This window comes from Athene cunicularia (genome assembly GCF_003259725.1).
Source record: "Athene cunicularia isolate RWA chromosome 14 unlocalized genomic scaffold, athCun1 chr14_part1, whole genome shotgun sequence".
Classification (NCBI taxonomy): Eukaryota; Metazoa; Chordata; class Aves; order Strigiformes; family Strigidae; genus Athene; species Athene cunicularia.
In genome coordinates, this window is record NW_020799118.1 from 4,468,012 (window position 1) to 4,493,050 (window position 25,039).

The window sequence follows — 25,039 nt, forward strand, 5'->3', positions numbered from 1 at the left end:
AGGGTTGTCAAGCATTAGAGCGGGCTGCCCAGGGAAGGGGTGGTGTCACCATCCCATGAGGTATTGAAAAGACTGCAGATGTGGTGCTTAGGGACACGGTTTAGTGGTGGGCTTGGCAGTGCCAGGTTAACAGTTGGACTCAATGATCTTAAAGGTCTTTTCCAACCTAAATGACTTTGTGATTCCAGATGCCTCCCACACCTCTAGTATCATTGGAAAAGCTTGAAACACAGTTTCTGTACTGACTTGTGCAAGCCAGTTTAACAACGCTATGCAGAACAGTACTAGAATAATTCAGCCTTCTACTGGACTACTGCCAAACGACTCATTCAAGTAAACAAAGGTTTAAAGGGTCACTAGTAAAGCTCACAGTAAGCATAATGCTTCCTGCATAAAAATATTCAACAGAACACCCTTAAACATTTCAGATTTTTTTTATTAAGTGCCACTCTATTTCTATGTACTGAAATCTCTTATGCTTACAGACTTTACAAAATACTGACACGTTAAAATAATCCAGAAGAAATTCAGTTTTGGTAAAAAGTAAAACCAAAAAGTATTAAAGCTACTTTTAATATGAATCCATCAAGTTCTAATTTTACATTCACAAATTTTCTTCTGACTTTCATAATTTCTACAAAAAATATTTTTAACCAAATTAACCAAAATTACTAAATCTGAAATTATGGGTGAGCAATAGTCTGGAGAATGACAGTGCCCAAACTTCTGTTCAAGCTATTTGAACACAGATGTCTATTTCTTCCAGGAACAAAAGCAGCCAGCCAGTATAAAGTCTTATATTGTCAGATCTTTTGCATAAAACCAGGAAAAGAACTAGGATGCTCCTCTTAAATTCATTTAGGAATTATTTAGCTACTACTCAAGCAGCATTCCCTCAGTGGCAGGATGCTTAAACAACCTTAGAGGACAATGTTGTGCAATACAGCTCTTCATACAATCTCTTCCTCAAAGAAAACATTAAAATCTTTGTGGGAGGCCTGATACTTGCTATGGACAGATGCTCAAAAGTATCCTAAGTCATAAGACGAATTATGATAAATAACAAAGAGAAGTCTAACAGGGTAATAGCTCTTAAATCAACTGGCACAGAGGAGTGAGAGACAGCTTCTCAAATTACTCATTTCCTCCCCACCACTTTATTAAAATCTCCTCTGTTATTTCAACAATCAAGAGCATTAAAATCTCTTGCTGCTGCCTTTTCTTTGGAAAATAAGAAGCAGGTTATATATGGAGAGAATAAAAAACCTACCTATAAATTATTTGATTAATTTGTGAAAGCACAAAAATGTCTTCAAGTTACGGGAAGAATGCCCAAGAAAAGAAACAACCATCCAATAGAGAAGAACTAAAAATTAAAGACTAAAGAGCAAACATGAGTAAGTTTAGCACCTGAAGCTGCATACCTTGTTTTATTGTTTGAACAATCTATCTTAATTAGTAAAAGCAGGAAGTTACCAAAACAATGAAATTAAGTGAAGGGGATAAATAAGTACTTAACATGGTCATAGCAAGGTTTGTCAGAAAGAAATTGCCAAGCTTGCCATCTTATATGGGATTTTTCCTGTTCAATTTAGTGCATTCTTGCAATTAGTAGCCTTCAGAAATGAAAAGTTTGACTTATTTAGACTCAACGTCGATACCAGTGTCATCCATTTCAGTTTTACAGGCACTTAAAAAAAACTCCCAAATTTTCCAGAGGTATAGTAGTTACACACAGGATGCAAAAAAACTCACTACATTCTCTTTTTTATTAGGCTTGAGTTAAATGTTGGCATTTTTAGCCTCATTATGAAATAGCTTTAAACATGTATTTCTATCATTTCCTTGATAAAAAAGTAAAATGTTGTAAGCTATCTTAAACCAAACTTCTGGTATGGACATACCAATTACCAATTTAACATCAAATATTTTTTTCTGCCTTACAAAAATTAATAATTAAGGATGTACAGCCAAAATATTAATAAATTCACCATCTCTTAGTTTAAAATACTTCAAATATATCAGTTAACATACTAGTCTGTTTTTCAAGATCTTCATGCATGAGAAGAAATAAAGAAGTAATTGTAAGAGACAAGCTCAAGTATTCATAGAGGTTGTCATTCCACATTTATATAAGCTAAACCTAAGTCTCTCCTCTACCATGCTTTCCCTTTACTAAATTTTTCTTTCTCGGACTACTGTATAATACGGATGGTATGTACCCAGGGCACCACGGGGTTAGTCCCTTATTGTGGAAACAGAAGCATCTTGGTTATACACAATATTCCAAGTCTTTCTGAAACACATGATACCATGACTTAGACCTGTCCCCAGGTATCTGATGTATGTACAGCCTAGTAATATATTTCCCCATTTTTCCTGCTTTAAGGACAGGATATTAAGATATTTTTCTTCTTATTCAATAATGCTATACACTATTACAACTGAACTAATAGCAAACTGTAGCTAAACTGATTTTTAAAAATGCATCAAAAAATCAAGTACTTAGTTTACATAATTTCAGTGTTTCCATATTTACTACAAATATTGGAAAACAAATCTTCATTATTAGAAGATATTAGTGTGAGGCAAAAAACAAACACCACATTAAAAAAAAGTTCATGCCTTCTCCCCAATAAAAATGAGCCTACATTTGGATTCAGACCTAATTCTTCCTGATGCTTACAGTAACAGTGGAAACACTTTTTCCCTAAGTTGTCATGCCAACATCAACAACGAGAAAGATACTGGAAAGATTCCCAAAATGTAAATGTAAATCTTATTTTTCTTTCGCTGTTCAACCTTCAACTATGTCATGAATTAAACTTTCTGAGATACAATATGAAACTTCAATTCTCTATTAATTTTTGCAGAAAAAACCCTGTTCTTGACAATTATACCTTTTTGTCTGGGAATAATACAACTCTTAAAAATACTGAATGAATACTTCTCTTATACACTAGCTAGTGGTTTTAAAACTATTTAAAAATATCAACAACTCCATTTTATATGCCTCAGAGTATTCCAGTTGGTGTTTTAAAGTCAGACTTACAAGCTGCCAAGACCGGTGAAGCTGATCAGGACAGATTTCGTAACAAACAGTGCAGCGCTTTAACTCTACATTCCCAAAAGATGTTTGGGAAGAGAAAGTGAAGAGTCAGTTCATGTTATCTGAAGAAATCCAACAAACATCATTATTCCCATAGAAAACCTTTAAGCAATCTAGAGAAATAGAGAACAGCCACTTTTGCACTCACCATTCTTCCGTTCATTGAGAGGAGGTAAGTACTGATTGGGCTGCAGTGAGAGTTCCTTAAACTCATGTGCAACTGCTTCGCTGTGAGGACTAGGAGCGAGTCGTGTCAGTGATCCAGAGTCGTCCTCAGCATCCGCGGTCCCCAGGTGATCCATGGTGTTAAATTGTCTGGAGACAGGGAGAGCAAGTGGTCTCTTAATCACACTATAGTTGATAAAACTAATTAAAAAAAAATAATCATGTAGACATATTACTTTGGTTTGGTTTTTGGTTTTGATCAGTTCTTTTGCACACAAAATTCAACTTTAAAATTATATATATACACTATCTACTAATTTTCCACAAATATTACAGGTTCACAAAAATATAGTTAACCAATGTATTTACAAGCAATTTAACAGCCATTGGTTTTGAGCAGAACAGTTTCTCTGCTCACTTTGACAGAGAAATTACAGTGTTAACTCTAAATATGGATGTCCAGAAGCTCCTGTGCCCTACCTTCTACCAAGTGATACAGCCCACTTATCAGCAAAATTCTTTTTTTTCCAGTAGCTTTTATTAGAGAATGCTGAATTAATGTATGATAGCATACAAAAGGCTTTCAGTATTTTGAAGCACTGCACAACTTTCCTTTGGATCAAAAACCAACTTTGTTATTAATACAGGACTTTATACCACCAAAGAACTATCTTACAACTAGTTAATTTCAATCTCTCCAGCAAGTAAGGCTTTTTGCCATGTTTTTTTTCCAAATTAATTTTATTGCATACTAGCTACTTCTTGTAAAACACTCTACAGAGTGGAATAAGAGTCCCAATTTATTACTTCTTCCCTTTCTATTGTTAATGTGGTAATTCATCTACAGTGAGGAGAGACCGAAGTATGAATTACTGGCACAGGCTTTCCGTATTTCACAGGACTCTATCAAGTCATTAAAATGTCAATAAATCGATACGGTCTCCAATTAAGTCCATCCCTGGATTCTTGGAAACTTGGGCAATATGAAATACTAACAATCCATAAAGATCCACAAAACAGAAGTAGTGTCCTATTACTGTTAAATTGTTTATTTTTGGTTATTTTTATTAAGAAACACTACTGCTTGCCCATACTTGAATTTCATACTTCAGGCAAATACATGTGTTGGGGTGTGTATTTACCATACAGAAAATATTTCAAGTGTTACCTGATATTTAAAAAAATATCAAGATGACAGAAAATTGTCATGACCACCAAAGAATGGCCTACACTACAAAAAGGGATAAAGAATCACGTTGCTGAAAGTGCCAATTTAAAAATAAGAAATATAAGCAAGTACTGTTTGATAAATACCTTAGTAGAAAACTGCGATGGTTAAGTGCCTATTTTTCATTATTTTCCATAGTTACCGATTGATGCTTTCACATTATACGAAGACACATTAACTTACTGTTATGCAAGATTTTTTTCTTTGTTCTTAGCTTTTAGAAGCATAATTTACTCAGCTCTCATTTGATTTCCTGACACTACACTCTCCTCAAAACTCCCACTCACCCATACAAATTAAGTACATTATTAACAAAGTGAGTCTCTTCAGAGGAGAATTTAAGCGAAAATTTAGCTGCTTATCTGCTCATATTCACCGCATTTCATCCACAATTTGTTAGCTATAAGTTATATCTTGGAGTAATTTTTCAAAGAGATTAAACCACATTAGCTATACTCGTGCCATTAAATCCCTATGAAATTAATAGAAACACCTTCTTGCACTAAAGGTTTAACATCTATTACGCTGCATGTGATTCACTCTCTTCCTCATGACAAATAACTAAATACCTTGCTTCAAATTAAACCAGTTTAACTTTCATCACTCTAACACACTGCTAAATTAGTTACATGTTCATTTCTTAATTTTCATTTCAGGAATGTATGTAAATGTGGTTTTATTGTCCAGATTTAACTAAGAACAAGGCATGCAAGCGTTATATGCAGCATATTAAATGATACTGATTGCAGCACTGCAGTGCCACTCAGAACAAGTTGACTTCTCACACAAAATGTGCTTACTCTGTTTGAGCCTGACTAAATGAAGTTGAAGGAACCGAAATGGATTAGTCCATCCATTAAAAATAAAGTTGTTAACTAAAAAAATAAATTGCAGCATGCCCAAACATCCACTAATCAGTTACCATCCTTTCCCATTACCGTATTTCACAGGAACAGGCCCTAGGAAGCAAAACCAAAGCAGGTTGTAGCACACACATTGAAGTACCACAGCTGATGCTTGCTTTGTTTCTTCAAGCAGTTGTCTATTCTGATTGACAGAGCGGGACGAAATCACCACAAAGGCCCTCTTCCAATTTTTTGTTGCAAGGGTGCTGCAAGTCCCTTTCCCTACAGGCTGCTAAAAATCCAGGTATTTTCCCAAATGACCCTTTATCACTAAACAACCCTGTTGCTATGCTGCTACATCATCTTTGGATGAAAGACACTCTAGAATTCCCAGAAAGTCTAAATTCCTCAAATTCCTCAGTCGCATCTCAAATCACATTTTGCTCTCATTTCTTTTCATTTTTACTGATGAACTGCTACCATATCAGACTGCAGAAATATTTCTGAGCTTAGAACAACAAATTCTTTTGACCATCCTCCCAAAAATGAACACACACACTTCCACCCAATGTTTATAAGATTTTTTTTGTAGGGGAGAAAAAAAAAGTCTGTGACCTACATCATCACAATCTGGCTCAGATACACTATGATCAGTGACAGCTCCTTACCGAATCAATGAACGGAATATCTAAACAATACTGTAAAGATGACAAATTGAAGACTCGTAATAATAAAATATACACAATTCACTTGATTCTTCTCTCTTGTTCCATTAGAATCTAAAGAAGAATTCAGCTGTTCAACTTCCTAAAGAGAACTTCTAAACTTAGCATCCATGAAATTGCTAAGTTTGTCTAGGGCATAAAGTTTTCCTTATTGATTGACAAAGTAATTCTGAAACATAAATAAAAATTATTGATAAATACCTTTCCAAACAAACAAAATAAGAAAGAAAAAAAAAGATATTTCTATGTATATAATAAACCACTACTGGTTTTTAGCACGCTCATTTTAACTGCTACAGAAGATGCGTACAATTGCTTTACCATCAGCTGGAGGTTACAACCAGCAGCATTTACTTCACATGAAACTAGACTTAAAATATACAGAACATGTCCCATCTATCTTCAGTCTTCAAAAGCTATACTGCATTCTGACATTTCTGATGTATCAGCAATTCAAACACAAAAAACAGCGGAAGAAAACTAGTTCACCTTGATCAAAATAAAACCCTGTATAATAAATAATTTATCTAGTCATCATGTGCAAAAGTGAGAAATGTATCTGATTTAAAATTTAATGTACCATCTTATTTATAATCTTACAAGATACTATCTTATTTTATATTAAAGGTAACACATTTGCCTCCCCTCATTTATTTGAAGTCTCCTCAGTCTTGAAGAATTATTTCATATTTGCCATCTGCATTTACAGATGGTAACCAATATCTATGTAACCCCTGACTTTATGCAGACCTATACACAAAAGTATTAATAACATAACTGAAACTCAATAGTTAAACACATGTACAGGAAAGGCAAAATTTAAAAAAAATCCATACTGTTGAAGTCTCAATATTCTACTCTGCATAATCCAAGAAAGCACCATTTTATACAAAGCTAATCTGTCAGACAGACATTAGTTGTCACTCCAGGGGTTTCCACTCTTTCCTTGAAACATCTAAAGGTTTATTAAATTGTATGAACCATCATTCTATTTGGTATGAAAAACATTTCTACTTATGAAGTGTTGGAAAGTTTAATACTATCTTATTTGTAGCAACTAAAATAAAACTACTTCACTCTTCCAGTAGTCTCGAAGGATTTCGGGTTGGGGGGGTGGGGGGGTGTGTGTATTTGGTTGTTGCTTTTTGTTTGTTTTACACAATTCAGCAAAAAGTTTAAGAATAGTAAACTGAGAACTAGAACAAAATTATTTGCCCACCTAACCCTCAGAATAGATTATCAGAACATGCACTAGCACTGCAAGCAAGGCTTTGGTTCACATTTATCTGACAACTACATAGAAACAGTGTTCCAGTACTGGCGAAGGAGAACTCCTGTACAGCGTAAGAGTCTTATGTAAGTGTTCTCACAGATTGTAGGTGGTTGCTATCTTTCTTAACTGCTGAAGACAAATGCTTCTTTTATTTTTAAACATTTTATCTTCAAAACACAAAGTATATTTCCTTAGAAAAATCTTAGAAGGGAGGAAAATACATACTTCCCTGCCACTTGAGACACTAGGACTGGTATTTTATTTGGCAGAAACTGTGAAATTTGGATGACACTTAGGTAGTAAATCAGCTTTTATTTTAGAAATCTGCTGGAAAAAACAGTTCAAGAATCACAGTGCGTTCAGACTCTGGCCAAGTCAAATGGCTGACCTTAACACTGCTCACTCATACCTGCAAGGAACTTGGGTCACTATACACAGTACAGAATCAAATCATTAACAGTCGCATCAGATTAGACATTAGCAATACCAGGCTCCAGTACAGAATTAATTACGGAAACATGGTGTGAACATAAGCAGTCAAATCACCTAGGTTTAAGTTTCTCCAGTTATAAAACTCAGTAAAATTTTAACTGATACAGCTAGCAGTTTGTAATACACCACTCTTCAGTGGGAAGTGTACTAAAATCACAAAACGTTGAGTTTTGTTGTTTGTTGGGGGGGGTGGGGTGGGTTTGTTGGTTGGTTTTTTTGGTTGTTTGGGGTTTTTTTGGGGGGTGGGGGTGGGTGTGTTTCCCCAATGTGTCAGAAAACACTAAAAAAGGCACTTCAAAAAATTTAAGAACTGCACCCAGCAGGTTAGCTGGCAGCTACCAGTACTAACTGTTAAAAATTAACAGTTGCCAGTGAAGGTTATCTGTGTTAAGCTCTTTGATCTACTTTGCCAATGCCTAGAAAGGCTTGAAAATATGTAGAGTGGGGACACCAGAGCGGTAACAAGCAATTAGGTTTCAGATAGCCTTACAGTTTCAAATATTACTTCAATTTGAACAATAAGCATTAATGATTCGTATCTGAAATAATGTGCTAAATCACATTGTGAGACTTAACTTGGCAATTCCTCTTTCCATCTCATAAATGAAGGGCAAGAATTTTGCTTTCAGAATGCAGCTGGCCCTATCAAGTGCACAGATATGCCTACAGTAAACCTCCTTTCTGATCTTCAAATTAGCCCAGTCCCAGTGGTCAGACCCTCAGAATGCTCAGGACCTCCTTTTTTCCACAGCATCAATACAGGTAGAACTTGGACATAAACATTCAAAATACACAGGAACATTTAGCTCACTGAACAATACGGTAACTGTAAACCAAGAGAATCATTTCCCAGAGAGAAGAACTGGGGATATACCTGCTTCAAAGAAAGGAAAAAATGTAAGGTGTTTATAGGATGACTCCTCTTGGCATGCTGCCTATCAACAAGGGGTAAAAAGATAATTAAGAAACAGGCAGTAGGGTTGGCTGCAGGAAATCCATCTCAAGTCAGTTCCTAGAGCAATACCAAATCCAGGTGTCTGCTACAAAGACAAAAATGCTCCTCAGTCTAGTACATAATGGTTTCTCTGTGACCTCTGGAGTGCAATGTGTTCTATTTGGCAGACATTAGCACATATCATATATGCACAATTTCATTTCAGCTGTGCTTACATCCTATTATACGTCTGAAATCTTATTAAATTCCTACATAAAAAGCTGTTGGGGCTCCCTTTGTAATTGTTCTGAATAGCTTTTTCAGCATGTCTATACACAATTTTCCCCCAACTCTAAACACTACTTATATTTCATTACAAAACTGAAAGATAAATAATAATAATTCAAAAAATAAAAGCTTTGGCAATACTTACAAAGCATTTAAAGCTGTTTCTCCAAATCACTAGCCTGTCTTTTACACTATCAGTGTTTTTAAAATAGTAAAGGTGTAAAACCCCAAAATCGCCCTTTGCATTTAGCACTGCAATTTTAACAATAAACTGTTACAGAAAAGTTGAGGGGGGGTGGTGGGGTGTGTGTGTTTGGGTTTTTTTCTTGATAGGTTTCAAATCCACTTACTGAAATAGCATTTAGAACCAGTAAAGATTAATATATGACTGAGTACAAAATGAACATAGACATGGAAAGTACTTGATATTAATCATCTAGATTATCACTAAATTAACTGAATATGTTCATATAATTCATTTTTGGCATCCAGAATTTCACTGATTGGAGAAAACACCTCAAATTAATTTTGCCTCTGTTCCAAGAATAGTGCTTATTCTATTGAGATTTAGGCCCCTCATTTAATGTGTTCCACAGTGTATTAAAAGACAAATTTCATTAACATAAGTCTCAAAAATATTCAACCATTTTAGTATTCCACTTCATACAGTATAACGCTGTTCCTCTTCCCAAAGAGATGCAGTGTCAGCACTGCTGACAACTTGGTGTTGCTTGCAACTTCTGCAGTTAGTTTCTTACACAGCCTCTCTCATTAAACATGTTTTGGATACAGTATGTGACCTTTGAAATTTAAACTGACATTAAATTATTATATTGAAAGAGAAATTCCAGTCCTACAGCTAAAATACAATGCTGCTACATTAAGATAAATTTTGTGGTAAAGTACAGATCAACAAATATTTAAATCATAGAGCTATTTTTACGAAGGTAATCAGACAAAAGCAGAAAAAGATGAGAAATATCAACGGCTGACTAACTATGAGTAATCATCTTGGATTATGCATTATCAAAAACTGACTGTTACTATTCATGTCTTTAAAAAACAGTATGCAGAGGTATATGACAGAACTGAGGTCCTGTCACACTTCTCACCATGCCAGTAGTTGGAATTATATGCTTCTTAAAGGAGCGTAGAGTCAAGACTGGACAGATAAATATTTCAAATTTCCTCTTTTACTTAATAAAATATTGCGATTAAATTTTTGTAGCTGTCTAGCTAAATTAATACCCCTGAGCAGACACTAGACCTCCAGAAACTGATTTAACACTTTTGCATATTTTGATGACAATGCTACACTGAGATTCTCTTTTCTAATTTTTAGACGAACTCTTTAAATCCTAAGGCTTTGGACAGATTCAAGTCCAAAAAGAAATAAGCTACACTAACAAATCCATACCATAAACTAGGAAAACTATAGAAAATTACTTATATGGACAGAGGCAGGGGATGATACATTCCTTCCTGTTCTAGCTCTAGGAAAAAAAAAAAAAAAGACCACCTCATTTGTGAAGGGAGATGTGGCCTGCTAAATACAAATGAATTATCAGGCTGAGAGTGTGGGTCTGATGAACAAAAGCAGTGTCCCACAGGTCTCAAAGTGTGGGGAAGCTAAAGCTTATGCTGCTGCTGTGTAGGGCCATACAGATGCTTTACCTTTTTTTTTTTTTTTTTTTCTTCACATTACCACCTTCTCAAAACTAACCTATCCAAATAACACTGGGTAAAATCTTCTGGGCTTCACATAGCCCTTCAGTGGAAAGGATGTAACTCACAGGAATGTTGTGAAGCTTAGTGTTTAAATAATTTAAGGTCTCATAAAAATGTTTTAAGCAGGCATATCACAATTATCTTCTGTGTTCACACTTCATGGGCTTTAAAATGGTAATTAATAGTTTATCCAAGATGCTCAACTTTTTAAGTAAAGCAAGCCAGGGTTCAATACACATAATATTCAAGTCACTAAACCAAACCTAATTCCTTCAGATGGAAGTATTGTTTAAATTGTTTACTGATTATATAAAACTTTTCAAATCTACCATCTTCCTTTAAGAAACCGTTATGAAAATAACTTTGCAGCATGCACCAAAAAAAAAAAAAATGGTCTGATGGACCAAACAAAAAAGTAGAGTCTAGGATTAGCTGCCTCAAAGATAATACACAGTCAACCACTTTTTTGTTAAAGAAGAGTATGAACTGCTCTGCTATTCTATCATGTGAAAGAGATCTGGTCCCCCAGGTCACTGTGGAAGCTATTTAAAACCAAGCATCGAAGCTAGGATCTACTAATCCATCTGGATAACCCAGAACACCTTTTAATGTACCTTCTACTGACACAATGCTTTATAAGTAGAAGCTACATTATGCTTACCTTACAGTATAGTAGTTAGTAGCAGAAAGTTCAGAAAGACTTAACTCGTGTTGAAAACTCTGAATGATGGTGTGTTATTTCATCTACGACTAATAAGTCCATCCTTCCTAACAGCTGCTACCTGAGCACTCAGTCACAACCAGAATTATGGCACACCTGGAAGTATAATCTCATCTTTTTTGTGGATATTCTTAGTTAACAGTTCTCATACTGAAGCAACACTGTCATTCAGCTGGATTAACTTGATTAAATAAACACGAAGCTGTTACAGCACATATCCTCACTAGTTCTATTAAAATAATGAGCTTCATAAAAATACTTTAAACCAGAAAGGTAAAACATGAAGTTGTACCTGGTTTATGTGTTACGCACATGCACACACCGTGCAAGGAAATATGCCATCTGCAAATGCTCAGAAAAATCTAAACATGACATTCCTATTTTTCAGTCTATGAAGATGATGTTGATTGTTCCTATTTTACATTTTCTTTAATACTCTACTAAAATTTTAAATGCCTGTATTAACATTGGCAGCAAATAAATTTAGACTCAGCTTAGAAAACAACACAAGGTCAGTTTTATAATACCTAAATTTAGCAAGACAAAAAAACAAAAAAAAGAAACCATGCGCATTATTGATACGCAAACAAATGATGCTTCTAGTTTCTCATCCTAACAGATCTCTACAAATTCAGGTTAGATCCCTTTTTTCCCAATAATACATAAGTGACATATTTCAGAAGCAATTTATTTGAATTCCAATTTAAAAAATTAAAAGTTCTTAATACCAGTTTTAATATGAAGCGCACAGTACTGTTCCAATAACTGCAAGATCAACTCTGTTTTACCTGCTAAAAAAGTAAGTGCAGATCTTCTGGTCTATGACAGAACTTTGTGGAAGGCATTAATAAGATAACATGTGCTCCATGATTTTCTGTGGCCAGCAAACATGAACAGTGTAGCCAGAAGAATCTATTTATGTAACTGAAGTTGACAACATATTAAAAAGAAGATCAAAACACAAGTGTTCATTTTGTTATTATAAAAGTGCTTGATAGCTCAAATCTGAAGCAAAGGTCAAATATTTACATGGACACATCATAGGACTGCTAAACATTTTAGAATCATGTCCTGTAAGTGGGCATTTGTTAAAAAAAAAAAAAAAGAGAAAATCTACAGAGCTTTTTACAAGAGATTTTCTGACATTTCAGAAAATAATTAGTAACTTCTATCAATAAATTAGATCATAATCTTTAACAATTCCTTTATGTGTTCAGAGTCCTTTGATAGCCAAAATGCTGATGTATCTTAAAAATGAATGTTGGTAGAGCATCTAAGGCATTTCAGAAAAGGTTAAGTTACTCCATGATTTCATTTGTTTGCTTAGTTACTTCAAGATGTTCCCATTTATGACTAAGCTGCAGGTGCTATTCTGTTTATTTTAGTGCCTGTAAACCAGGCCCTTGAATTGAACAAAGCAAGGAAAGCATTAGGATTCAAATCAGAGGAAGGAACTGCAAGACTGTTTCCCGTTGGACATGCTACTTTCTACCTTCCTACATAAGCATGACCGAACATTACACAATCATTTCCATAAAATTAACTTTCTTGAAAAAGATATACTTGCTTTTTATTTCTATATACTATTACAGAGATTAGCAGAATTTTACTGGCATTATTAGCAAATAATAATTAGCAAATAATATTTGGTGTACCAAAGATAGATATTTGACCTCTTAAAAAAATACAATCAACTCCTATAGGACAGATTTTAACTTATTATTCACATTCAGCAATAAGAAAAATACTAATTAGACATGAACTCAAAATAATTAGGGATTACTAGAAATTTCAGTTTAGGGGATCCTGCAAAATACCAAAATGATTATGTCTGAATTGCAACTCGGTGCACATATGCAAATGATACTCAGTTCAGTTTTAACTCGTAGCCTTAGGACAACTTAGAAAATCTTTCACAAACCTTTTGCTGAATATTGACTTGTACCAACACAGCTACTTTCAGATATTAACAATGCAAACAATGACTTGGATTAGCTCCCATGGAAACCAGTCGATTTGTTGTTCTTAACTTCTGAAACTAAAACTTGTAAAATTTAACCCACTAATGGACAAAAACTTAGAAGATGACAGATCAATGTTTAAATAAAAAAAGATTTAAAAACTTTCTGTACATCTCAAGCAGCAGCTATTTACCATGCCTTATTTGATTTATGCTAAGTGCTTAGAGTTCATCTAAAATATTTTCTGTTCTTTTCTTATTTATGATCACGTAACCACCCTGTAAAAAGCATAGCAGAGCATTATGATGCGTGTAACTCTCCCACATGAGTACTTCTACTTTGCAAGTTATTAGAAGTATTTAATCTTCTCCTCGATTCTATTTCCTTTAACTAGAAAGAAAACAGAGGCCTAGTACCAAATGATTAATGTCTGGTTTACAAGTTCATGGGACCATCTCTTCTCTTCAACAATTCAGTTTACAATGGGTGATGTGACACATTTTGAAAAGCAACAAAAGTACAACTAAGAGCTAAAGAAGGTGATGGAAGTTCCAAGATGATTTTTTTTTTTTTTTTATAGTGCCACTGTCCTGCTTCAACAAAGCACTGGGTGAACTACCTCCTTAAGATTTAGAAGACGCTCCTAGTGCTCCCAAAGATAACTCAGCTACATACATTAAATACATATATTCATCACATGCATGCTGTGTGGGTATGAATGCCATCTTTCTCAACTAAACAGAGGCAGCGACACAAAATTCTGGCAGTCCCATAATACCACTTCATGCTATTGCCAGCTCTTCTACTCAGTACAAGTAAATTATTCTCCACTGTATTTGTCATTATCCTAGAGTCAGGATGAGGTCAATATAATTCTAATTTCTTATATCCAAAGCTGCTACTGGAACTGGGAAAATATATTTATTTGCTTGGCTTAAAAGTATTACTTTCTGTTACAGACTTTAAAAAGCACTAAAAGGGAAAAAAATACAGTTGTTCCATCACTTGTGTACCAGCTTTCATTTAGATTCATGGTTTCAGAAGGACAACCTCTTCCCTCCTCAGTCTTCAACTGATGCTTTCTCCAGGTTACACCTACTGATACAGCAGGGTTAAAGGAAAGTTATTACACCTTACCTCAAAGCAAACAGAGCACCATTACATTTGGCTACACTCAACCACTGCTCAACTGCTCACAGCCCACATCATAGTAAGTGACCTAATTTTTATACAACAGTGACAAAAGGTCAGAATGTGAAGGCAATTAGATCAGCTTTAATAGATTTACACCTTGCAGTATCATCCCAAGAATTAAAGTGAGGTTTTTTTATAGATGCATACTAAAAGAACACTAAATCCCAGGCATTTAAGCACAGACTTTCAGGTAGGAAAAACCCCAAACCACAAAACTCTAACCCCCAGCTTCCTAAACACTGAAAATTAAGCATAAAGATATACTACAAACATAATATTAATTTAACAGAATAAATAAATTTTGTTAAAGACAATATAACACTAATAAACAAAAGCCAAACTTCTACTTCTCAAATCAATAACATCTCTTGTAACAAGGCCAAGAATACTTTCTGTGAACAGGGTAAGACCACAGGAAGGAATATCACTAATTGTTTCTTTATAAATACAGAACCGAGATTATAAGTGATCAAGCTTAATTCCCAGATCAACACCCATATTCTAAAATAACCAGAAAAAGTATGTTATTAGTATGGTGCCTGAAAACTCTAATGTTCTAAACAGTTTAATGCTATAATCCACAGTCCATGCCCTCAGTGCTTTAAGAACCAATTTCTCACGATCTCCAAAGCTAAAATGAACTTGAATTCCATTTTCCATACTGAAATTAGCTAAAGACTAATAGGGCAGAAACTCTGGGTCAGGAGAGTTTATGTTGCCTAAGGCCACTTTCAAAGAAGTCTTATCTGGTAAACTATTGTGTGTTCCAGTATTTCATTCCCTACAAAGCTGCTTGTTTGAAAATAAATAAATAAATGTAGATGGTAACCATAAAATTGTTTACAGTAGATTGCTGCAGAAACTGCTACACTTAACAGCTGTAGCACATCTAAATTCCGTATTTCTTGGGATTTCTTGCAATATAACTTGAAGTGAAAAAAAGCCATTAAACCTTCCCCTTATAAAACAATCACTCTCATCTCCATAAGTTATAATGGAGAGAAAAAAAGTCTTGTTTATGCAGAAATGGCAGCACCCAAGAATAAGCTGATCAAGAAAGAAATGTAATGGCCTTCAGAAATACTTAAAGTCTCAAGAACCCCTCAACAGAAAGTTAAACATAGGAAAAAAGGCCTCTTGTATTCAAAAATACAAATTTCACATTTGTAGATGTAAAAATGAGGAAGCAACAAATTATTTTCTTCACTCAGTTGAGGCTAATTATTTCCAAAGATCATCTTTAAGGAAAATAATATTTAGAAATTTGCAGTAAAAATAATAATACAATGCATCAATTTATCATTGATATGATCAGTGTAAAAAAACTCAGATTGTCTGTACTCACCCTCCCCATTCCCCCCAATTTAAAGAACAGGGTATTTCTGAAATAAAAAGGAAGAGACACTATTACTGAAATCGTTTAAACTGATACAGAGAGCTCCTGTGCAACACTGCATTATTATTACAAAACTTAAACAGCTCTTACTAAAGGTTTTTCCCTAGTTCAACACAGAGCATCTGCCACCACTAGAGTATCTACTTCAAATGTTTAAAACACCTAAACTATAGTTACTGACTAATTAGGTCCATAACAGTCTCTCAGATGATTTTCACCACCTGATTTCTGGTTATGATCTTGTCCACACTGCTGGGTCAGCTGTTCCATGAGTGCTCCTTATCCACAGAGAGCTCAATCAGCTTAACAAGTTGGAATCATTACCTTTGCTAACTTGACTAACCTGAACTGAAATGCTTTAGGAGAACAAACCTGAGCAGACAAAAATCTCTAGGAGGTGTGGAATGAGAGGCTCCACCAAAAGACAATGTGTATCACCTTAATCATGTTTCAGTAAGTTATGTGGCTGAATCTCCCCTCAGCTGAAAATGTACTTCAAACGTGGAGTAAGCTTCAGGAGCTTCGCTAAGTCAAAAAAAAAAAAAAATCCTTAAAACACAGGCTGAAATATTTTAAAATTTCTTTTCCTAATATCCTTCTGCATAATGCTAATGAAAAAGCTCTTAGTGAACATTTCTTTTCATGAACACATCAAAACTAGAGCAACAGTCAATTTAAAACCTCATGAGCCTAAAAATACTTCAAGCCATGATTTCTCTCCTACATAATAATTTTATTTGTATACGAGATATTTTTGGTCTTCAGCATCATAACAGAAAATATGTTTGCTTTAGTATTCCTTCTGATATAAGACACCGCCATCATTTAATAGTCATCAAATGTAATTTATTAGGGTATGTTTCAAAACACTTTAGTTAATCTGTTTACTAACACTAAAACACACAATGTATTATTTAATCATGAACAAACCGTAAAAAAAAGCTGAAAAATCTAAGCAATGTGCCCGTTTCCTCAAAGATACATTTTCTGAACAGCATTACAAATATTTGTGCAAGAAAATATACTACAAAGTTTTATTAGAAACCCTATTGGAAAACTATTGATAATCTGATGACAACAAGATAATCATTAAATATCTGGTCAGAGATAATGAAAGCACAGTTTCCTCTTTTTCCTCTTGGTTTATTTTCATTATTTCTTTTCTGGCATCAGATCATAGCTCATTTCTTCCCCAGATCACTTCAGTACCTGCTGCTTTCCTTCTCGATTCCTCCTCTTGATTTTTTTCTCTGTCCTCCATGTATCACTAAATCACTTCTCATCTCAGCTTCCACTTCACCTGTCAAAAATGCTCTCTATAACATCCTTCCTTAATAGATCTTTTCTCCTCTTGAACACGTTCCTCAGCCAGCCAGCATTAGGCTTTCAGAAGCTTACCTACAAATGCCAAGAACCCACAGACAGATCAAAGAGATGCTATAGAATTCTATCTTTTGAACTACCTTCTGGCCCCATCACTGGCTCAAATATTTGAGAAACAGTAGATTTAGAACTGTGCCTATGTTCAAGAGGCTCCTGTCAACTATCAATCTGGTTTAGGCTGCAGGAAAGGAAAGTACGTTTAGTGTTCTACCCATCTTCCATTTCAGATTTTTAGTTTGTCTCTGTATTGCCCACCTTTGCTCCTGCTCAGAGCTTTCTCAGGGCAGAGACAGATGAACTACTGACATAAGTAGGTTGTTACCATCTGCATTTCACCCTTTACCAGAGATTCCACCTTCTGTTTTCTCAGTTCTGCGTGACAAGTTGTTAAAATCAGGCGTATTTTACATGACCTGGTAAAACAGCAGTCAAATGGTTAAACTGGCAAAACAGAGGAAGGGTGGAACATCTGGCAGAGGAAAGAGGGAGTCATTAACCACTCAGCTTGGATCTACCGAAGCCAGAACAGTTTGCCTCACCATGCTGATCCAATTCCAGAAGAAATCACCAATTACACTATGTTATTCATAGCAGCAAGAAAATTGGTTGAAACTGTCTACAGATGTAGAGTGAATTATTTAAAGCCTGATTCACGCTGGAAGACTTATAATTCCTGTAACCATAAAGATGGCTTACATTTTGCAGAAACTAATAGCATTTGCTCAGTAAACCCTTTATCTTATACCAAGTGAAAGTATTTGAGTACTGCTGTATTATTTGACACAAATGTAAAGAAGCATTACTGTAAATAACCCAAAATCAGAAAGAATAAATGCTATAAAGTAGCAACTTAAGTATTTACTAGAAACACAGTAAGCACTGCCCTCATAAACCGCATATTAAAATCCTTCTGCTGAACAGAAACTCAAAATGAAATTACAGTGTTCAATACATTAACTAGAAATGGTGAGGTTTTCAGTCATTCCTGTAACTCCACCCACAGTTGTGATGATGCTGTGATTGTTCTCAGCCTTCACCTAAACTATATAAGCCAAACTACAGAAACATTGGAAGTTTTTCAAGAAATACCATCAAGTCCCAAACAAACGACCTGTTATTTATCAATTTTGCTTTTGGAGCAATTCCTCAGTGTTCAGCCATAGCAAGTATTATCAGCACTTTCATTACTTGCAAATTGCATTTAAATTTTGGATTTCTTACCCGGAAAAAACTTCAAGGTTTGCAAAAATACATTAATCAGTACAAGTTCATCTACTCCTCTGGAGTATAAGCATTAAATCTGCAATTTTACTAAAAAACTACACCCCACTTTGTAATAGTGCAAAAAAACCCAAACAGAAGTGACATGCAAACACTCAACTGCATTGTCAAGTTTATATAGAATTTCATAGCAAATGTGGCTGCTGTTGGATGCAAAGCAAGAAGAAGTGTAACTATGAGGAAAATGCCATCTAAAAAATTATTTTATTGGTTTGAATAAATAGAAAATCTGACACATCACTACTAAATGGTGTCAAGAGATGATTCAAAAAGATTTTTTAAATTATCTCCTAATTTACACAGTTTACAAGTCTTTATAAATATACTTAATATATTTATAAGGGGTTTTGTAAAGAGTACAGCTGTACAAAGAGTACAACAACTTAAATGTTGAAAATCATTAGCAAAACATTAAGCCATTTCTTTTGGTTACCTGTCTTGAGTTGTGTTTTCCATGGAAAGATACTTTTAAGACAGTATTTTTTAAAGAGAAAATCCTAAAAAAACCCTACCGAGTAACATGATACCATAATGAAAAAACAAATGCTCCAAATAGTTGTGAGAAATTTATTAGACCATTCAAAAACTCCTAAAATAATACAAAAATGGTACAATTCAGACCAACCACAACTAACATAAAGATCCCATTAATTTCTGCATAGTAATCTCAGCATATTCTGCAGGAATCATTTTCAAATTACACACATTCCAAGGCCTTCGTCTGCCTGACTACCACCAAAGAAAGATTATAAAAGCACAAATACACTCCTTTGCTTTCACGCTTCCAAAGCCACTTACATACAAGGATGAAACAGGCTGAGATGGCTAATTCACAACATACAAAAATACTGATAACAGATACAACTTCTGCAGCATTTTAAAACACAAAATGAGATTAATGGTGATATGACATGTTCTCTCAGATAACATTTAAGTATAAACGCCTACTGAGACTGTAATTCACAATTTACACTGAATACTTATCAATGCAAAAGAGATTACTTAGACACAAACTTGCATCTGTAACACTGCGGTGCAAGGGGGAGTACATCCACCACAATGACATTCATAAACAGATTTACTTGCTTATGTTAAGTCACAACTATTACTTTCCTAAGGCTTTACTAACATGTGGTTCTAAATCCTGAAAAGCTTTAAGCATGTGTTCAACTTTGTGCAACTCATTTAGTCTCATAAACACATGCTTAAAGCTTTGCTGGATTACAGCTTTAGCAAACAATACGTTTTCATTTCTGAAAAAAAGGAACAAAATTAAGGATTGTGCCAGCAACGTAAAACAGAATGTCAGCAGCTGGAATTCTATGTCTCTTCTATTTGTTTTCATAGGATATACTGAAAAACTTACCACTTCATGACATACAAGAACCATTTATGAGTATTAACTGGATTTTACTGAAATACAACAACTTGAACTCTATTTTAATAAGTTTCTCTGCTGAATTTTTACAAGCTACCTCTTTTACATTTATAATAAAGAATGACTGGCAAACTAATTTTAATGTCTCTAGAATTTTTAATCGACTTTTCAACAACCGTTCCCTAGCTTTCCAGCAGACTTCTATCATCAGAAACAAAATGTGAAAATAAAAATACAATTGTCCACCGCTTTCAGTGATATGAATTAGGGCTGATTATCTCACAAATTCACAGTTAGAAGGGTAGAAAACCAGTGGATTTTGTCTTTTTGTCTTTGTTTTTAGTGTTTTGTTCATTTGTGTTTCAAACATCAGTGTGAAGATCAAAAATGAGCTCAACCATGACTTCTCCCTCACTTTGTTGCTTTTGGCACCATGCCCAGGTTTAAGCCAGTTTTCAAACATTTAATTAATGGCTTTAGCCAAGTACCCAAATACGAAATCTTAAAGTACTGTCTACTGAGTCAACGATCATACAGATTCAGTTTATTGCACAAGTACAAAACTGTTATATTAACATCTGGATTTAATAACAGTAATCTGAACACTTTAATAAATTCTGTAACGTGCATTTGCTTTGGAGTTTCAGGATATGGAAGATTTTTGTGGCTGTGGCTTCAACAGAGCCTCAACAACCCCTAAGAGTAGTTTTACAGCAGATGTCAATTTTTACCACAGAAGAAAAATTTGAAAAAGTTTTATTCCATAATTAGCGTTATGCAATTTAGGCTCATGAACTTCAGGTGATAAAAATGCTTAAGAAACAATGCCAGGAATACTGGTTCACTGTGCTCAACGCAGCACAGAATTATTTCATTTAAAGAAGCAGACAACCATGAATGTTTCATGTTAAGTGCAAATAGGCTTAATTTCAGGTGTTGACCTCTTTTCTTTTAGACATGCTGATAAAAAAGTAGCAGATGCATTTGCAGTAAGAAACAAAAGTTGCAGATTTTCTAAACCAGGACATGAAGTGAACTGGTTTGCCAAGTCTAATCAAACCTTCATGTAGCCTGAATGCAATGCAACCTTGAAACACACCTTACCTTCAGGTTAAAGGAAGCTCCTCCATCTTTCTAAGTGTTTCCAGTTGCTAATTTTTTGCATAATACTCTTACAGTTCTGGGGCTTGTTGGAATACATCAATGCTCCAGATACAGACACCTTCCGCGTATATCCAGGAAATTTTGTATGTCTTGCTGTTCTTCCATTCTCTGGAGCAGTTCTTAGCCATGAAAGTTGTGCGCAGTGTCTGGCTTTTTCTGTAGAGATGGAGCCAATGCTCTGTTTCATCTTAGAGGAGCCTCAGTAGAAATTATCAAGGAGGCTTTAAGCTTGATGCCCTGTCTCAGTTATTCTGAAAATAAAGCAACCCCCTCCCACCTCCCCACCAAAGCCCTTTTTCCCATATAAAAGATTGGGGGAGGGGGGGGAAATCAGACTTTCACCATTTCGGTACCAGCTGAACATCAGAGGCAGAGAGTTCCAAAACTGAGAATGTTTCAGTTGACATAACCTAAGTTCCTTATTTTACTAAGTTGCTCGAGACTCTTCCCAATACCTACTGAAACAGAACTCTATCAGCAGCCATTAAATATTCCCAGTTACTCCCTTTGAGAAAGAAGTTTCCTCTCCTCATCTATAACTGGATTTATTTAATCAAAACACACCAGGTCTGGTGGTACCCTGGAAGTGCTGAGCTGTTTAGTGGCACTGTGCTGGTACTAGCCCAAGTCACTGTGAAATAATTGTTAGAAATAAACAAAATGCTATACAGGCCAAAGTTTTACCTACCAATATCAAAACTACTAATACTTAGAAAAAGTCTACCATAATCTGTGAAGGCTTGCAAGCATGACAGTACTTTAAATAAGAGAAAATATTATTTAATCAAAATAAGCATAATTAAGTGAAAATTCTAAGAGGTGATTAAAAAGCACTCATACCAAATTGCAAAGCAAAACCACCACAGTAACTTGCTCTTAGCTTATGTAACACAGGTACTACATTTTCCTATATTCCTGTTTGCATAAGAACATATCTCTTGGAAAACCTTCCATTTTAACAGGATTATAAAACCAGCACAATTTAAAGTGATACACTGCTCGCTAAAAAATGGCAACTTTATAAAAAACCCTGTATTCAGAAAGTTTTAATTGTTTTAAGATATAGCACTTACCTCGTATCTCTATCCTCCTTCTACAGCGTCTGTTTCAGCACATTTCTGTTTTATTGGAAAGTAAAGATAGGAAAAACAAAAATCACAAAAATGTCACAAGGATTCTTTATTTTAAAAGTTACTTAGATTAAAAATCCTTAGCGTAAACTAATTTCAATATGCTCTAAGATCATTTTTTAGCATCTTTCATATTACTATTCAAATTCTAACACATTATTTGTCTTTTCAGTTACCTCTGGCAAGACTATAGTGCTAGAGGTGCATTACCCACTCCTTTGAGCTCAACTACAGTATATAAGACCAGTCCTAGCTCCTTCAAGTCCATCTTGCATAATTCCTTAGAGCTGGAATGTCTTCACACTTGGAATTTTAAGTGCCAGTTATATCTATGCACTATAACTTCATTTAATTACAGAAATACAGTTTTGTACAGATTCCAATACAAAGGAACCCTGATAAAGAAAAGTGTTCACAACCACGTTTTGGCTTTTTGCTATGACACCAACTCAAACATACTTGTTCTGTCGTCAACTTTTCATTTATTAGCATATTTTAGAGTATGCGTGTACGTATATACACATACAGACACATGATTATGTCAATGGAAATCTACTGCATACTAAATTTAGAAAAGCTTTTTAAAATCATTTATCTTTAAGGCTGGCCTTTATTAATGCCACTTCATACAACATGAATGAGGTTTACCAGTTTTGGCTTTGAACCCATAGGTATGGGTCTAAAAAGTCTCATACATTGCTTAGCCAAACAATGTTGCTTTTGTTCTGAGAGGAATCCTAGCAGATAGGGTTTTTCTTCTTTTAAAGGTTTCCATGCCCAAAGGCTGAAGCTGATATTATTATGGTTTCTATACAAAGCAGTGAAAGATGTTAAAAACTAGGGACATAAAAAACCCAATGAAAACACACAAGAGGAAGGTTACAAGACAGAAACAACAAAAGGCCTAAAAAAAGGAAACACCCTATAGTAAAAGGTATTCTCTCTTCATGCCAGTAATTAATCAGTAATCTAAATGCTCTTTAAAAGAAACCCAAAAACCCAAAGCCACAACTAAGTGTATTCCCTATCCAATATCATATTAATCCATAAACTTCATCAATTATCTAATTTGATTTCCAGGACAACAAGCAAGAGCTCCAATTTACTGAACATTTTACGCATACAAACACTAAATTTGTCTGAATATGTGCATTAACCTCCACCTTTAAAGCTTTTTTATAATAACTTATTCCCACAAATTAGAAAAGGTAGGTAAATATTAAGGTGATTTCCATGTGACTGTATGACTGCTCCTAAAAATTCACCTGTATCGTTCAGTTTTCTACATTTCTCCAAATACAGCCAAATCATGAAAGTTGTTCTGCACTTCCAATAATGTACTAAAGATTTTCAGCTCCCAGATGTTTTTATTTTCTTAATAACTGACATGATTACCAGACAGCACTCTGTCAAGTTTTAAATGCAAGTTATACCACAAAAATCATAATTTGCCCTAACTAATTACACAGGAAAGAAATCTTCAGGAAGGAACTAGATAAAATGTCAAACATTAGGAAAATAATCACGAAATGCCAGCTGTGCCTTTGTTGAGAGCTTTAAAACATCAATTAACTCAAAACCTGAGCATTTTTCCATCATAAAGGGAAAAATGTAGCGTGAGGAAAAAGTGTAATCACCTTCCCAAAACCAAGAACTTTAGAACGTGCTGTATCCACAATGCAGTGTAAGCGTTTTCTTTTTCTTAAAAGGTGACTGATTTCATCTTAAATCTTTTAGACGCATTGACAGCAAAGTTATGAGATTTCACAGTGCTGTTTGTGAAATACACACGAAAGGATAATTTTCTGATATTTACTTCATGGTTAAACAAATTATGCACTTCATTTTAAGTCCTGTAGTTTTTATTCCAGCTATATTGCCTTCTGCAGCCATGAAGTCCTGGTTATTTTCTCGCTCTTGGCTGCACGGAGATAGAACAGCAGTTTGCTGCACTGCACACTTAGCAACCAATACAAAAAAACCATATAAATGGAATAAAGGCAAATGTATCTGCTGGCACTAGAGACAGGCACTGCATCATAGATCTTTACCTTGCTCCCTCCATTCCGAATTAATGGCACTCTCACAAGTGTTAACCTATTTATGTGCATCCGAGACACATCTGTGCATGCAACTGCTGCAGATACACTTGCTATTTTCTGCACAACGCTGATTAACCAAGTGCCATTTAAAAAAACAAAAATAAATCTGTGTATTTCACAAATAACAAACCAAACCCGGTAACAGTCCCTGGCATGCGGGCGGCCGCTCTTTCCACAGGTAAGTGACCCTGCCCTGTAGTTGTGTGATTCGGGCCGTCAAGGCCAGAGGCCTCAACTGCATGGCTGAGCACAGGGAAAGCCTTCATTTCACTGCACGGATCTGCGAGGCCAGGCCCTGCAGTTACGCCTTTCTACCCACAGGCCCCTACCTCTCCCAGGAGCTTGTGTGCCTTACTAAAAAAGCAATTAACAATAAAAAATAAGTAAATCCGTGAGCGCGGCGCAAGAGCAGGGAAACCTATCAGCGGAAGCACGGCAGGGGAAGAGCTGGGCCGCGCTCCAGGGGAGACACAGCCCGGGGCGAGGGGTGCCGGCACCAGCCCCCCGCGCCGGGCTGACCCCACCTGCGCGGCCCCGCGGGG

The 25,039-nt window shown here is 35.2% G+C and overlaps 1 protein-coding gene across 4 annotated transcripts in view; it reads right to left on the reverse strand.

Annotated features, from left to right (window-relative positions):
- The window catches only part of MRTFB (myocardin related transcription factor B), an 86,915-nt gene extending 61,884 nt beyond the window's left edge, over positions 1–25,031 (reverse strand). For 2 of the 4 annotated variants that reach the window (XM_026858663.1, XM_026858659.1), the window contains exons 1-3: positions 24,447–25,031; positions 22,339–22,383; positions 3,258–3,424 (exon numbers count right to left, since the gene is read on the reverse strand). In XM_026858663.1, coding sequence (XP_026714464.1) covers positions 3,258–3,411 — 154 coding nt within the window. In that variant the 5' untranslated portion in view covers positions 3,412–3,424; positions 22,339–22,383; positions 24,447–25,031. Of the gene's footprint in view, positions 1–3,257; positions 3,445–22,338; positions 22,384–24,446 lie in introns of those variants that run through there. The other 2 variants (XM_026858660.1, XM_026858662.1) reach the window with 2 other exon arrangements.
- Between the last annotated feature and the right edge of the window lie 8 nt (positions 25,032–25,039).